The sequence below is a fragment of the Jatropha curcas genome, chromosome 7, assembly GCF_041381405.1.
Source record: "Jatropha curcas cultivar XTBG-Jc1 chromosome 7, XTBG_Jcur_1.0, whole genome shotgun sequence".
Lineage (NCBI taxonomy): Eukaryota > Viridiplantae > Streptophyta > Magnoliopsida > Malpighiales > Euphorbiaceae > Jatropha > Jatropha curcas.
Genome location: NC_143157.1, coordinates 26,229,787 through 26,246,898, shown reverse-complemented (window position 1 = coordinate 26,246,898; position 17,112 = coordinate 26,229,787). Strand labels below are relative to the sequence as shown.

The 17,112-nt window shown below is 35.0% G+C and overlaps 2 protein-coding genes across 3 annotated transcripts; both read right to left on the bottom strand.

Moving 5' to 3' along the window:
* Positions 1-635: 635 nt before the first annotated feature.
* Positions 636-7,880, bottom strand: LOC105650374 (RING/U-box superfamily protein). Of its 2 annotated transcripts, XR_002286220.3 has the most exons (10): positions 7,719-7,880; positions 5,759-6,756; positions 4,792-5,404; positions 4,601-4,687; positions 3,851-4,081; positions 2,215-2,303; positions 1,655-1,751; positions 1,414-1,512; positions 1,178-1,319; positions 636-952 (listed from the first exon to the last, which is right to left on the bottom strand). XR_002286220.3 is itself a non-coding variant. In XM_012237264.4 (9 exons), the coding sequence occupies exons 2-9, from the start codon at positions 6,751-6,753 to the stop codon at positions 1,257-1,259; spliced, it is 2,274 nt and encodes a 757-aa protein (XP_012092654.1). In that variant the 5' UTR covers positions 6,754-6,756; positions 7,719-7,880; the 3' UTR covers positions 636-1,256. The 2 variants fall into 2 exon arrangements, 1 of the variants encoding a protein (XP_012092654.1); XM_012237264.4 differs by having other exon boundaries at positions 636-1,319.
* A 1,343-nt stretch (positions 7,881-9,223) lies between these two features.
* LOC105650373 (dehydratase family) lies at positions 9,224-15,020 on the bottom strand. The gene is made up of 14 exons (XM_012237263.4): positions 14,378-15,020; positions 13,735-13,806; positions 13,448-13,495; positions 12,651-12,805; positions 12,378-12,572; positions 12,194-12,305; positions 11,981-12,050; positions 11,836-11,894; positions 11,600-11,723; positions 11,423-11,493; positions 10,486-10,587; positions 10,215-10,295; positions 9,584-9,742; positions 9,224-9,495 (listed from the first exon to the last, which is right to left on the bottom strand). Exons 1-14 carry the CDS (start codon positions 14,918-14,920, stop codon positions 9,445-9,447), a joined length of 1,842 nt encoding a protein of 613 aa, XP_012092653.1. The 5' UTR covers positions 14,921-15,020; the 3' UTR covers positions 9,224-9,444.
* Positions 15,021-17,112: the final 2,092 nt, after the last annotated feature.

Sequence of the window (17,112 nt, the reverse complement as noted above, 5' to 3'; positions counted from 1 at the left end):
ACAAAATAATTTCTCAAATCACATTATTTTTGTGATAAACTCTCTGATTTAGCTCTACATTAACTTCTTGAAGACGTTCTAAAGACGTTATATCTTTTCAAGAGAATGGCGAAGGAAGCTTAGTTTTTCACTTCTCCACACAAATATATTCTTTTACTACGTTTTCTCTTACGTAGATGTCAGGACAAGTTGTATCTCACGCCAATTAGATATGCAGTCATGAACGTTCAAACAAAATTTCCATCCACGTTAATAGATATAATCAAAATTTTAAATTTAGATATGTATTAAATTACATTTACATAATTATTTAAAATATTTAATATTTATTCCAAATCAGATTTCAATTTTGTAAAGGAATATTTGGAAATTATTGGAAAAGATTTTTAAGGCACCAACCGAGGCTATGGGTCATCAGGCAAATCCCCTGTGCTAAACGGGAGGCAGACTTTAAAGTCTCCCAATTAGAAAATGAAAGATCCTCCCCTCCCCTTTTAACACTAACTATTAACTGCTAGGCCAAAAAAAAAAAAAAAAAGGAAAGAACTACCAGGGTATGAGGTAAGAGATCGGAGAGAGAATGACGAGGATTACTTTTGTCAAGCGTGAATAGGAAAAGTTGCATCAAATCAAAATGAAGAATTCAATTGACATTTTGAAATATACTAAAATGAAATGGAACAAGTAAGAAAATACACACGGTGCTGATGTTCGTTGCACCATATTAGCACAGAAGAATAGGGACTGGAGAAGACAAAAGACATGGCACAGAATGAAACATGCTCATACAAGCTTTCATCGATTCCATATTTCTTTTCACCCCAAAACGCAAACAAAAGGGATCTCGATGTCCGGGCATTGGGTGCTCCAGATCATCATCTCAGATGCCTGGGATTCGGGAAGTTAGTTCCCTTTTTACTGACTTCATCAGAAATTCTATCGGTCAAGGGTTCTGTTTGTGATTCCCAACATGAGACCATGAATCAATCCAACGAAGTTAATGAAGTGTTTTCAGAATTTTCTATTCTAAAAAAAAAGTAATTGACTCCATTAATAGATTGGCCAAAGCTGTTGTTTTAATCAAAACAAGAAAGAAGGAATTGCCAGTTTGCCCCCCAAGAGAAAAAGTTCTGCTATATCATGTTCCAGAAGGCTGTATAACAGTATTTATGATTACCTTTCAAAAATATCGCTTCCATGTTTGACTCAAACTGGCGCAGCAAGATAATTGAGCCATTGAGATTTGCTGCTGCAAATCAAGTTATCGATGACTTGCAAACTGGGCAAGATGTTTTTCTGCCAAGCCATGGATCAATACACTGCCGACATAAAAATGAAAAAATACAGTCAAATACTTATGGTTTATAATTAATGAAAAATATTTCTTAAATTGCAATGAGTGAGAATTCCTACATCTTTATGAAATTTATGCAAGCAAGGGAGATGGCGTATAGTTTCTCCAACAGTTGGGGTTTCTAGACAGATTGCACAAGTTTCTTCAAAGTTATCAGTCTGCATAAAACATATGATACAACAGAATCAGCAAACAAATATGAAGATAACACTACCTGCTTCCACATATTTACTTTCTCCGCTTGAAACGAAGCACGCACATGCAGAGATGCCTGCATATGGACACTCATATTCAACTTACCTGCACTGTAGACTCTGGTAAACTGTTAATTCGATTCACAGAAGCACCACGTTGGTGATTATTCTCATCAAGTGCCAACAACATTTCGTAATCATTTCTGCAGCAAGCAAAAGAAATAAAGATGCTTGATATCTCTTCTAAGTTTCAATATGAACATACATGAGTCAATCTGCACTCAAAATCTTGGTAAAAAAGAAACTGATGAAGGATGAAAATTGAGTAACATTATCAAACAATATAAGTTCGAGAATTATCCTAGCATTAGAAAGACCAACGATAACAAAAAAGTATAGCTTTGAGGAATATCCTTGCGCTAGCATTATCATTTAAATAAAACTATGAAAACCTCTCAGCTTTCACACATATCCATGATTATCCCAAACATCACTGAAATGAATTATTCCATGACTTCTAGACTTTTATTTTCTAGATGACAACTGGATCTACAGTAAAGGCTAGCCAACCCTCATATTTTTTGTTATATATTACATATATAGTATCTTTCCAAATACTTATCATTGAAGAAAGTAGACTAGTCCATGAACAGAGGAAAATCTTACTCATTGAAATCGCGCTGAACTTGAAGGATGCGACTAGTCGTCATACTCATATCACTGAATTCCTCTAATGCCTCCAATATATCAAGTCTCTGTATTGGAAAACAAGAAATAAGTTTCATTATTAAGTCACCCACGTCCTCAACACCTGAAAGGACAGTGTTGAAGACCATTTGCAATTAGCATAAACCTGAGACAGGTAATCTAGGACACTCATAAGCAAATTGCTGACAAAGATATAAAACTAAATAAGAAAGAAATTGCATAAAAATAATAACTTGAGACACTTTATTTGACCCAAAATATAGGTGATAATAACTGAGTAACTGCTATTACTCCCATGTGACTGAGTGTAGTAAAGGAAACTATGCAAGATTTAGGGGTTATTGTTATTAGTTAGCTTAGCTTTTAAAATAACTAATGTCCTTGGTTAATCAATACAATTATAGTTTCAAGGCCTTGGCTGCAGTGCCAGTCATTCTCCTATTGTCCTCTATATTTTTTCTTCTTACAGGCTCTCCTCTCTTCATAAATCAATTTCACAAATAGGAAAAGAGAAATTGTCCAGAAATGTGCATTCAAGAAAAAGTTTTTTTCCAGAACTCCAACACATGTAAGATATTCAACCAACCAAATACAATGAATCAGAGCCATTTCTGAATAGTGTATATTGACCATAATGCATTTTATTTATGGCCACAATATTCAGAACCTTTATTTATGGATTCCAAAGTTAAAGACCACAATGCTGTACCCTTGTCAAAAGTTGAATAATGCAAATAATATTATAGCGAAGCTTTACTTCATATTGTCTATCTAAAGTACAAGAAGGTGCCAAAATATTTTTGATTTATCTTAGAAGGTGGCCTGATAGATAAAGATGTGACCCATAAAATTAAAATAGAATGGATGAAATGGAGACGTACTATGTGATACAAAGATATCTAACAAAATGAAAGGCAAGTTCTATAGAATGATGGTGAGACCTGCGATGCTATATAGGAGTAAATGTTGGGCTCCGAATGCCCAACATATTCACAAGATGAATGTTGCGGAAATACGAATGTTAAGATGGATTTGTAGTAATAAAAGATTGAACAAGATTAGAAATGACTACATCCAACAAAAGGTACAAGCAGCACAAATTGGGAATAAATAAGAGAAGGGAAGTCTGAGATGGTTATGTCCTATGCAAACCCCCATGTGCTCAGGTTCATAAGTGCAATATACTGATAGTAGAGGGTGCTAAACCGGGAAGAGGTATACTTAGAACTATATGGACGGAAGTTGTCTCAAAATCCACTACTGCTTAACATTAGTCGACTTAGCTATGAACATAACAGAGTTAAAATAAACTATTCATATAGCTGACCCAAACTAATTTAGAATTAAAGCTTAGTTGTTGTCATGGTACTGAGCGAACCATCATATCCAGAAACTCAGAAGAAAACATCTTTGAACTTCGCATAAACTAAAGCTATTAAATAACAAAAACAGCCATGAAATCCTAAGCAAATTATGAGCAAAGAACATTAAGATCAATCAAAACATGAACCTTCTCTTCAAATTTCGGTAAGACACTAAGACTAGAGGAGAATAGAATATAACAACAATAAGATAAAATAAATAAAATAAGTACCATATCTATGTCCATGCCCAGAGGAAACTGGAAATTCCTTGCTGTAGATAACGTAGCAAGAGAGGGATTCCTAGCTCTAGATAATGCTGCCGGGGATCGGTTGAACAGGCGACTCCTCAATTGTGATGTTCTTGTAGCAGGAACTCGAGCCTGGGCTACTCTCCTATTTGAAGGGTTATGGAAAGACCGCGGCTGGGGCTGTCTATTTGCATGCAGGGTTGAGGAGCTTCTCTACATAAAATGCAAAACAGGAGATGAGACAATAAGAGAACACCGAATGAGATTAGATTTGATAATTTTGGTAAATTATTGTCAACAATACAGTAGCAGAGTGTTTTTATTTCACAGGTATTTTTGTAATTTTACGAATTTGCTGGGATAGACGGAGTTATAATTTTACAAGTCTTAAAAGTGGTGTCCCAACATAAATACCTAAGCTTGTAGTGATTTATCAGTTTTCCTGGATTGTATGATGCAATTCAAACCCCAGGTATGATGCATAAGAAATTTCAAGTATGATGCTTAAAATCTTTTATCTATTCTTAGATTTATATAAGAATTTCACATGTTTTCAAAGATATTCCCAGCTATCCTATGTCACGTATTTTATGGACTTGCATAAATAAGAATATCAAGGTTTAATCAGATATTACATTAGATGAATGAAGTATAAATTCTTCTTCATAATTTTGGCAATACATCTTTGATGCGAGCTGTTACAGTGCTGTGAAACCATTGAGGCATACTTACAGTTCGTGATCTAGGGTGATTTTGACTAGAAGCAGCAAGGAATGTGTCTTCCTCCTGCTGCAATACCCATGCTAGATCTTCATCAGGCTGTTAAAAGGTCAATAAACACGAAAGATGAATAAATGAAGTCAGAATAGGTAGACAGCATCAAAAGGAGGAGAAAGAGATATCCAATTTAAAAGAAAACAAACCTCACTGCCCCCGAATACTGGCACCTCATGATACAGTTGTTCTTGGAGTTCACGAGCTAGCATCTCATCTGCTTCCACTTGTCTTGCCCTTGCATCTGAGTCATCATTCACAGAGCCTAACCCCTGAGAGTTGCCATTTCTCATTTCAGTAAACGATTCATCATCAATTTCATATATCGGATCCAAAATGCCCTGATGTTGTCTATTCAACGTTCTGGATGATCTTGAGCTGGATGACTCCAGAGATGAGCCAAGGAAAAATATTTCTGAGTCGTCAGGAACAATTGAAGAGCATTCACTGTGATTTCTTAAAGTCAATGCACGTTTCTTTTGCCTTTTAGTATGTCCATTCCCAATATGATGTGGTTGACTTGTTTGATTATGCCCAGACACATGTCTGGACGCAGTCTGGCCTTCACCCTGATCTGTAGAATCACCTCCATTACTGGTAAAGTTTCCATTTCCATTATCTCTTCTTTCCAGCTGCTCATCACCAAAGCATCCATCTTCATCATCAGGATAATACATTTTCTTGCCACGGTTGCGTGTACTTCTCCAACCACCTAATAATGCATCTCTGGATTCATTAGGTGCTTTATTGTTAGGCCCAGAACTGCAAAAGAAACATAAGATGCTATCAGGCGCAGTAGTCAGGATATAAGTATTCAGAAAGAACAAGAAGCCAAAGTTGACCACTAAGAAAAGATAGAGATGCCCACCAATTAATATTTGAAAGAGGACACAGAACAGTCAACCAGGAAACAACACATAACAATGTAAATTAATATTAGAAAATCAACAGAATGATATTCTATGGCAACAATACGATATATCAAAGCTTCAGGAACAGTGCTTTATGTCAATAAGACCAAGAGAGCTGATTCCTTAAAAAAATAAAAACTCAATTTGGTACAAGGAAGAAGACTGGGAGGGACAACAATCAAGAAGGGCACTGCAGATAAATTACCTGGTAGATACATTTGCAACTTTTGCATCATGTTCCTTTGATTTAGAAGAATGAAGTACCAACCCTTTTCCTTTAGCTCTATGACAATTATTCTCTTCAGCAACTACTTCCTTGATATCTACTGTAGGTGGACCATCAGAAACCATATTACTGGAATGATATTTTCCAATATCAGCGGAACCAACTCGGAGCCTTTCAGCTAATCTTTGAGCCCTACTGGCTATATTATGTGGTGAAATACACCCATTTCGCACCAGTCTTTTTTGCCCAGTTACTCTTGGTGAGGTAACAGCGAGATGAGAAGCAGACATTTGTTTTTCCACTTTAGGTTGAGAAACACTATTGAGGTCAACCTCTTTTCCATGATTTATTGCGGAACCAGAACCATTACATGAACTGACACCAATTTTTTCTTTCCCCTTTAAGCTATTGCTGGATGTCATACGGGAAAAATGTAAAGAAGATTCCCCATTAGATGATATCTGAACATCCCTTGTCTCTTGAGCCTGCAGAGATTTTGATGCACTGCGTGGAAAGGCCATGTCAAAAAGAGCATCTTTTTCTAGATAGAGAGGTTGTTTTGAAGGCATTTTAATATGCTCAGCTTTCCCTTTGTCCCTAGATCGCATTCCAATATTATGAGTTTCAGGCTTGGAGTCATTGACCATCGCTCCTCTCCTAAATAAAGGAATATTCTTGGAAGGATAGAAATTTTCTGATGGAGAAAAGGCAATAGATTTATTGCGAGGCTTAAGTTCATCCATGTTGACAGGAACACCTTGACGATTTAACCTAAGTCTTCTATCATGCCCACTTTCACCGACCAGCCTACTACTTACCCCCAGCTTGTTCAGACACTCTTTATCCCTAAAATCAGAAGTTCTCGAATGAGCGGCTGCAGATGAATTACTTTCCCTTCCTAATTGTGCGTGTGCAATAATTCTATCAGGAGTATCTGGTACATCCACTACCTGTTCAATGTCCATCTCCTCCATATTCTGTGTAATCACAAAAAGAGAAGTCTTATGAATGAACATTTATGCATAAACAACAAGCAGCTTATTAAACGGAACAATTACACCTAATCAAAATGCAAAAAGGGTTAACTAAAACATATGAAACTGCAATTTAAAGAACCAAAAAATAGAGGTTTGACCATTAAACACATAATAGTAAGGAAAAAAAAAAACAGAAATCCTGACATGCAGAAAGGAAACTATTGATCGACTAATATTGCACAAGCACATGCCAAATACTAGGCCATAATAAAGTATTTGTAGAAGAACTGCACCAGATAATTTCAAGAAGATATATGCTGGAGAGCTGTAATAGCATCTCCACTCGAGGCTTAATGGTAGAGGAGCTCAATAACATCAGAATTCAGAAGTAGAAAAAGATCCCAAGTATGATCTAGAAAAATATTAATGATGAAATTGATTGATAGTGATTGAATGGTGTAAGGAATACAATGCTTATAAATCCACAGAGGGAATAAACGCATACACAGGCATAATCTAAAGGTACAAAATCTAAGCATAAAATGCACTTGACAAGGAAAAAATTCAAAGCAGAATGATCGATTAAACTCCAAAATGCAGCATCAAAAGCAATATAAAGCAGATTCATTTCAACTAACTCCTATGGGATGTAAGAAATGGAAGTGCGTACACAATCAATCCAAAATTAATGATTGAACCATTTAAAGAAAAAACTATTTCGCTAATCATCCTTTTTCAAATTTAAATGTCGAAGAACATTAACCAAAAAAAAAAAAAAAAAAAAAAAAAAACTAATTCAGATAAAAATCATAGATTAGAGAACTAAAAACAATACCAGGATCGGGTATCAAACAGCGAATTAATTAGAAAGACAGAGAAATATACAAAATTTAGAAGCTTGAAATTATTTTAAAAAAAAAAAGAAAAATTGGAACTAATGGATTAATTAGAGAACTATTTACCTGATATTGGAATCACCTTCAAATCGAATATTGACTTGAAAGAGAAAAAAAAAAAAAAAATTCAATCGCGCGGATCGTTTCTGCAGGACAATTTCAGGCACTCATCGCCAATCTCTTCCTTCCTTTCTCCTTAATGGATCGGGTGGTCCGTTTTTGGTTTGGTTGGGTCGGTTCAGTATTGTCTACCTTATACCATAAGGCCCAATCAAGACCAAGCCTAAGCCCAATTTCGGCTTCAATACCAATTTCATTTTTCACATAGCTTAGTTCTCGTATCGCTGCACATCACGTAGCTTTCGACTAGTGTCGTTTTTCTAGAATGACCAAACGACAAGTCATCCGACATACGAACCCCCCTCCCCCCATTGATTGTTTTGGTAAGTTTCTGAAATACAGAACGGCCAGTTTGCAGTCAAATCAAAAGAGCAAATTATCTTCTTTCATAGACTCCATCCCTAGAAGTTGTTCGCGGCCTTAATAATCCAACGTGGAACGAATATAACCTGTATAAAGGCATATAAAAATGAAAAATGAAAAGCTAGTTAGCTAATTGATTTGCAGTAATATTGTAGTATTAATGGGTAAATTTTGATCTATCCGTCAATTTTTACTGAAATTCAGACGCAAAAAGAACTTATTTTAGACATGCAATGTCACGGTGCCAGCATCAAATTACTCTCTTATTGAAAGATTCTTTGTTCTTCTTAACCCACATCATTAATGTACATCATCACCTTTATCTCTTAGCCTTCCTTATAAATCCATACACTCCTAGAATGGCTAAATGTTTGTATTACTTTATGAAGTCATTCTAATTATTACTACAGTGTCATCAAGTTCTATTAACTTTTCATTTTAGCCATTTTTTCCTTATATTACAATATTAGACGAGACCAGAAGTTCAGTATATTTCTAGATATCACGCCATTTTAAAATTCAATTACAGAACCGCAGTTTACTGTCATCTAAACATGCAAATTATCTCCTCTTGCAAGGTATCCTTCCCTGTCTTTACAGGTGATCATCCAATGGACAAACGACTATCCTGTGCACGATTCAATAATTTTGTTCCATTTACAGAGACGATGTTACTGTCATTTAAACATAAGAAAAACTCCCTTCCTCCTCTTCACAGGAAGTCGATCGACAACGATAGAGATTGATGTGTTGCTTGCCACAGCTCATGACACTGGCGTGCCCCCATTTGTAAAGCGGATATCCTGAAACTTCTTTTAGTTCTCCGATGCATCAGCAAATTGTTAAGCATGGATGTCAGTCACAGAAATGCCATTCTTTATCACAAAGGACAACAAAACTTATTAATTATGCCCTACCTGGCCGTTCTGTCGAAACGACCAACCTTTATAGCGTGAGCATCTCCGCCAATATACACTAATTTATTTTATGAATTGATAGACATAAAATGTTCGTTGTCTTTCCATGACTCCACTGTTTTATTTCACAATAATGATGCTACAAAGGACATACACTGAACTTCCTATAAATACTAAATGATAACAAAATTTTGCACTTAAGGAGGCTACAAGACACCCTGAGAAAGCATGTCCTAACATAAAACGTGCCAAAATTTTCAGTAAAAAACAGAATAGATGAAAGGAAAATTGACAAACAAAAACCCTAGTAAGAGCTGCAATAAGGTATCCAGCATAGCAGTATGAACTCGGGCTCGAATCACACTCTATACTCCTAAAGTATGTCCTCTCCACTACTCGTCAGTCACACATCCTCTGGAAGCTGAGCACACGTTCTTGATGTACTGGAAATGAACAAGATAAATAATACCTTTATTAATGAAATTGACTAGGTACAGGGGAAACGCATTGTTAAGGTCAATTCTTCCTTACCTTGTATAGAACTCCACAAGTAGCCTTGTAAGGAGGAGGACTCCAGTTCTTTCTTCGCTCTTCCATTTCCTTGTCTGTTAGCTCAACATCTATTCTCCTCTCTTGGACATCAATTTTGATAGTGTCACCATTTCTAAGGAGACCTATTGGACCACCTTCCTGGAGATAACAAGCAAAGAACTATTCAGAATTGTTTTCAAATCTGTTCACATATACATATGCAATCACACAGTTGAACTCGAAAGCTTTGTATGAAATGTCAAAACCCTTCTGGTAAAATATTTCCCTGAAATAATTCAGCATTAATAACATCAGAGGTAAACAGCATATAGGAAAAAGCATGTTTACGAAGCTCGTTGCAACTTGCAATACCAACACTGTGTTGAAAACCATTGCCAACAGCAACAAGATTATTATATTTTAATATTGCAAATTTAACAACAAAGGGTCAACAGAGTTGGATCATGCCCATGAAGGCAGGAATTTTCTGAGTAACATTTGAAAAACTTGATTTCTATATTTTAACCAACGCATTAAATATCTGAAGATAATGACGCAAAGATTCCTTATGACACCCTAAAAACACAAATAAGCAACAAACTACAACCCAAGTAATGGAAAAGAAGTGGACCTGTGCTTCTGGGCATACATGACCAACAACAAATCCATGTGAACCTCCTGAAAATCTACCATCTGTCAACAATGCACAATCCTGCAGTTTTCAATGGAAAAAATTAAATGAAAATGTCACACTGAACTGCTGAAGGCTTTTATATTGAAGCAAAAAGGCATTGGGCTGCAGACTAAAAACGACAATAGAATCACCTGGCATGTATATATGCAAAATATTTACATTACAACAATGTATGTCTGTTTAGCTTTGGAAAGCAGGTTGGTGATACCTTTCCAAGACCAGCTCCCATGATTGCACTTGTTGGTGTTAGCATCTCCGGCATGCCCGGTCCTCCCTTAGGCCCCTCTCCTCTAATAACTACAACTTTTCCCTGAGATGTTATGCAAATAAATGAAATTTGATATCATGGTTTCACGACAAAATCCTGTAATCACAGAAACAATAAACTTGATAACAATCCAATGAAAAGTATACAAAGACATGTTCGGAGATATCTTAGACAAGGATCACATTTACAGAAAGCAAATTTACAGGTGAAGCATTTCTTATGAAAATCAAAGTTCCATTGATTTTCAGGTTATTTACCACAAACAAAAGAGATGGCATATTTGATAGACGGAGTTTAAAACATGAATGCCAATGCCTCTTACTAAAGGAGATGCAATGGGTAAGCCTGGATATGCCTTTAATTGATCAGAAAAATGAATTAAGTAAAGATGTAAATGCATATTTGTTATATCAATGACCAATTTAGAAGGAGCAGAGAAAGCAAACAATCCACCCTGTCTCACCAAAAACAAGTGGATATAGAAATATGGAACAGTTGAAATATATCCAGATGATAGCAAGCAGCAATCAAGAGCAACGAACAGTCAATAATCAGCTGTTCATGTCAAACAGAAAGCCATATATGGGTATCTCCAACACAACTTTTCAATAGCTTTCCCTGTATTAAGTGTCTAAAGAAGTGATCAAAATGACGGCAGTATCAATAGCTTTCCCTGTTAATTTCCAACTTGCTGCTTCAATATCACATAAGAAGGACTGAAGAATTACAAGCGTGCTGTCAGTCAAACAAAGTTCCAATCTTTTTAAGGCCCTCCAAAATTTTCAGCATGAATTTCAATATCAAATGGCTATATAGGAAGTGGGGACTTTAAGGATATAAAGGGTAAAGATGCAAATATGATGACAGATATGCTTACCTTAAAATTCTTAGGATTTTCTGTTATAGCTCTAATCATGGCTTCCTCTCCTTCAAAAACAAGTGCAGGACCTGAAGTGTGTTTGTTCCATCATCACATCAGACTTTAAAATAGACTAAAAGATAGCATAAAAGAAAAGCAGCAAGACATGAGATATCATGAAACAGAGAACAGCACCAGAGAAATATAGTCCTTCTTTTCCAGTGATCTTTGCTACAGAACCCTCTGGAGCAAGATTTCCACGTAGAATCTGGATGTGACCTGTTTTCTTGATGGGGTTTTCCAGTGACCTTATTATGTCCTAAAAGATAAATGAGCGAGAAGAAAGCAATTATTTTTTTCACTGGAAATGGAGAATACAGCGTTGCTTCAACAGCAAACAACAAGAACATAGACAAAGACTGACATCCCACCTGCCCCTCAGACAAAGGCGGGCAATTTTGCACATTTTCAGCCAATGTCTTCCCAGTCACTAGAGAGGAAATGAATCAAGTTAGCCTTGCATTGCATACTTGCAATTGATTCAAACAGATATTCAGACAATTCCAAATTACATACCTGTCAAACAATCCCCATCCAAAAAGCCACGCTCCAAAAGATAGCGAAGGACTGCAGGTGTTCCTCCAATCTATCAAAAGAATTATTTGTTAGGGATGACCAAGAGATTGAGTCAACAAACATTAGTTAAATGCAAGTTGTCAGAAGAAATGAAGCAAGGTGTTAAATTTCTAACAAAGAATAACTACAAAAATAATTTACAAAAATATTCACCTTATGCACATCCTCCATAACATATTTGCCACTAGGCTTTAGATCTGCAAGGAATGGAACCTCATCGCTAACCTTCTGGAAATCATCAAGTTTTAACTCCAATCCAACAGACCTGCCAAGATATCATGACCTTCATATGTGCAATTAATAATAGTGATGGAATACATGGGAAAACCATAGTTACCTGGCAATTGCAATTAAGTGTAACACAGCATTGGTGGACCCACCCAATGCCATGACAATCACCATGGCATTACGTAGTGACTGACGAGTGATTATATCTCGTGGTTTCAAGTCCATTTTCAATAATTCTAGAAGATATTTTCCTGCTAAACGGCACTCATCCAACTTCAATGGACTTTCAGCAGGTATTGAAGAGCTGTATGTTACAAACAAATAAACATTCAGAAATTGTAAGAAAAGGGCAATCTGAATGATTCTAAAAGGGCATATAGACCTGTAAGGAAGAGACATTCCCATGGCCTCAATAGCAGAAGCCATTGTGTTGGCTGTATACATTCCACCACAAGCCCCAGCCCCAGGGCACGAGTTCCGGACTACATTTTTCCTGCCCTCGTCACTTATAGAACCATTTACATATTCTCCATAAACCTATGACAAGATATAAATTGTATAAAGAGAAGAGAATTAGCCACAAACATGGAAAATTAAGAACACAAAGTCCCCATTTCTAATCTAAAACATGTCTGCAATTTGCTCTAAGCTTCTTATTACTGCATAAGCAATGACCTAATTCCCGAAGTATAAACTAGCATTTAGTTGGAGCTAAAAACAAGATGTTTTTTGGTCAAACTTCCCTGTTTGAAATCCTTTTCACAGCCTTTCCCATTTTTTACTAACAAAGGATGAGAGCGTCATAATTTTGCACCAATACTGGAGGGTAAAGTCTAGAACAAAATAACTAGGATTGAAATTAGTTCAAAATTACAAATCAATCATGAAGTTAAGTAAAGTACAATCTCAAGCATGTCAGGCATAATCCAGTGCCATAATGATTATCATGCACACTTGCACAGGAATGTTGTGAAACACTGCTAGATTCTCATCCCAAGCACAATTTGTCTCCAGATACGAATCATATGGACCACGTTTTCTAGTAGTCAAATGCATGAAACGTTGCAATAATCTATTGGACACTGGACCCTCATTAAAGATTGAATAAGACAACAAGGTTAATCACACCATGAATGTCTGCTATATGTATCAGACAAATTAGAAAATTGGTGCACAAACCTGAAAGGCGGATACTATATCATAAGTATGGCCATTAAAATGACCAGGCTGCAAAAGAGAAAATGTTGATGTACATAAGTAACCAGAAAAAATTGTAGAACAATATAAATTAAAAAACATAATTGACTCTTATCTGAGGCTTTTTCTTATCCACATTGAAAATTTTGGGTTTCTAATCGAGTTATATTTATAAAGTGATTTGAAATGTATTACAACTGCCTTATCCTCTTTTTTTCATTTCTTGAGGTGGGGGGTGAGGGGGGAGAGGAGAGAATGGCATTCCGCACCTTTATAGTTCCACCATAAACCATAATACTAGGTCGGTTGAGCCTCCCCATTGCCATAATTGTACCTGGCATCTACAAGAATCAGAAACAAGTGCAATTTGCACGTTAGCCAGCAGAAGATATCTAGACGATTGAAAAACTTTTAATTACAAAACATTGCCATACATTTCACACAAACTCATCAAAATCCATCAAATGAAACCACAGGATTTTCAAGTAAAAGTTAAAAAAAATATGAGTCATATTCTTGAACTAGCAAATAACAGACATACAGCTTAAATCTCACATGTAATTTCTACCAATGAAATATAGCAAGAGGAAAATATCCTTAAATTATAAAACGAAATCACCAAGAGCTAGCTAATCAAACAGAGCTGCCCAAACATAAGATGAATAATAACATTGTATCCTTCTCTATGTCCGCAACAGAACATTCAATATGTCTATCGATCATAACAATAAGCACTAAAAACAGCTTCAACACCATCAGCAATAATCAACCTTCAACAGTCACCTAAAGCCACCATAATAAACTCGAAAATGAACAGAGTTCCAAAATGTTGCATAAATACAATCAAACGTGTTAGTACAAATCAGAAGCAGAAACCCATCTGGATATTAAAAAAAAAAAAAAACAACTTACATTCTTATCGCAGCCAGGGATGGAGATATTCCCATCGTACCATTGAGCACTCATGACAGTCTCAATACTATCAGCAATCAAATCTCTACTCTGCAAGCTAAAACACATCCCCCTAGTTCCCATGGAAATAGCATCACTTACGCCAATAGTGTTAAACCTGAACCCAACCATCCCTGCCTCTTTCACTCCTTCCTTAACAGCCTCTGATAGTCTCAGCAAGTGCATGTTGCAAGTGTTTCCTTCGTACCAGACCGAGGAGATACCTATCTGAGGCTTACTCAGGTCTTCATCTGATAAACCCACTCCATGAAGTATAGCTTGGGACCCACCTTGGGATTTGGGCTCAGTTACGCGAGAACTATACTTGTTCAATTTTTGAGCTACATTAGATGCAAGTGAAGGGTCTGCGGTTACAGCAGCCGGTGATTGTGCTACGACGCGGAGGGAGGAGGGGCGTATAGCGTGGGAGTGAATGAGAGGGCCCTGGAAAGGAGTTGCAGGTTTTATTGGGGCGGCGCGTGGTGAGATGAACGTGGATTGCATGGTGGCGCGTAGGATGGTAATGCAGTAATGGGAAAACTAGGCAGCGAGCGATAGAGAACCGAGTAGTGAATGGAGTTTGAGAATAGAAGGGTAATGGAGGCGCTACCTGTGCGCGAATTGCACGTGACGAAAACTGTATGGGAGATTTGGTTAGTGAGGCTAGGGGTTTTGGTTAACCGAACTAAATCAAACCGAATTAACTGGTTTCAATTTAACTAAATGTATTTTTACAGTAATTAAATCCTAAACCAAGTGTTATAAAAATCCATTTAATTCGGTCTGATTAATTTTGAGTTTTGTTATTTCAATCAAAAAATGAAAACTAAGGGTGTGTTTAATCATAGAAAACTTGAGTGATTTTCTAAAACAGTTTTCTAAGAAAATTGGAAAACATAATTTTGTATTCAAATCAGTCAATTTTCTATTTAGAAAACTAAAAAACAATTTTCCAAAATTTAACTAAAATTTAAAAAACAGTTTTTTAAATTGTTTTACAGATTTTTTCCTTTATAATAAAAGACATGCTTTCCACTTAAAAAAAATGACATTTTTCATAATTAAAATTATAATATTTATAAATAATTATTTCTATAAAATATTTTCATTTGAAAAAATAAAAATATTTAAATAAAATAAAATTTATATTATGCGTTAGTATATAATTAATTTTATTATATCCTTTGTTTTTAAAAAAATTACAAAATGATAGAAAATGATATTATTATTATAAATAATCAATAATAAAAACTTTAAATTTTTTACATAAAAATTTCTAAATTTATTTTATATTATGAAGATTATGAATAATATTTGTTAAAGTTAAATTAAAATATAATTTTTTATTGTTATGAAGTGAACGTATTTTCCATTTTGTGTTTTTTTAGTTTCATCTTTTAAGAAAACTGTTTTTTTTTTTAAAAACAGAAAGTTGAAAAACATGAAACTATTTTTTATAAGTAAACGCATCCCAATGTTTTTTTTTTTTTTTTTATCAAAACTGATGGATAACAAATCTCTAGAATGACTATCTAAATCTAATCTAAATTAATGGATAACAAATCTCTAAAGTGATTATCTAAATCTAATCCAAATGAATCAATAATGAGATACAGAGTATTACTCACCCATAAATCTTGTGGTTTTTAATTTTGTCTGTCACTGTATTTTTATTCAATGCGAGACCTGATTGGCCGAGCTAATACTGCGGGTTACACAATAATAGGGGTAGTCCTTCCGTAAACTCACTAAATTAATGAAAATACTTGTAATCGATAAAACTCGACTCGAGATCTCTTACTCTTTATATAAGTGAAAATACCAACTTGATTTTTGTTACTTTTATCTACAGCAATAGATAAGAATAACATTGAGCATAAACTAACTTGAAAATACCATAGGGAAAGCATTAATTTCACTTCCAGAAATTAGTTTCAATTTTATTTTATATTGATTTTGGTCTCTGTGTATTCAGTTCATTTTGGTTTAATTAACGAAGGCATTAGAAATGAATCGTACGATCATCATTTTTAATTATTAAAATCAATTCCAATTTGATTTTAATGTGTAATTTGTTACTAAAAATGTAATTCTGAGTGTTCAGAAATCAAAAGTTATTTTACAATGAAACTGAAATTGGTTGAAAAGTTATTGGTAATAAAATAAATTATTGATACATTATGATTTAAGTTTTTATAAAATGAATTTGATGATAAAACTGTAATTATTTAGTGACTAAGCAGATTGGTAATGATAGCACAAAGAATCTTAACTTGATTGCTCACTGTAAATCGAGAATGGAATGATACTTTGAAACACTATTATCGGGGAGTTAACCAAGTAGTTATCGCGAATGGATTGGGCAAATATGTTGTTCGTCAACACTCGGATAAAATTATGCAATTTCTGCAACGGGATATTTTAAACAAGGGAAAAAATTGGTGGCAGAATTGTAACATGTTTTATACGTGTTTTTATTATTATTATTATTATTATTTTCCTCAATTGTATTCCGTTATCTGCTACGGTTGTTGGACATGATTTTTTGAAAAAAAAGAAGAAGAGAAAATTACTGTTAAATCCTTATGATTTGCAAATATAAACAATTTCATCCATATTTTTTTTTAAAATAAACTAATATTGAGTTAATATTGATTTTTATCAATAACACGTAGGCTATATTTATTAAGCCATAT

Coding starts and splice junctions, on each gene's coding strand:
- LOC105650374 (XM_012237264.4), bottom strand. CDS start 6,753: ATGGAGGAGATGGACATTGAACAGGTAGTGGATGTACCAGATACTCCT. Junction 4,082..4,600: donor ATCACCCTAGATCACGAACT/GTAAGTATGCCT, acceptor CATTTTATGTAG/AGAAGCTCCTCAACCCTGCA. Junction 1,320..1,413: donor TGCATAAATTTCATAAAGAT/GTAGGAATTCTC, acceptor TTATGTCGGCAG/TGTATTGATCCATGGCTTGG.
- LOC105650373 (XM_012237263.4), bottom strand. CDS start 14,920: ATGCAATCCACGTTCATCTCACCACGCGCCGCCCCAATAAAACCTGCA. Junction 12,051..12,193: donor TTATGGAGGATGTGCATAAG/GTGAATATTTTT, acceptor TTCTTTTGATAG/ATTGGAGGAACACCTGCAGT. Junction 11,895..11,980: donor GGATGGGGATTGTTTGACAG/GTATGTAATTTG, acceptor TTTCCTCTCTAG/TGACTGGGAAGACATTGGCT.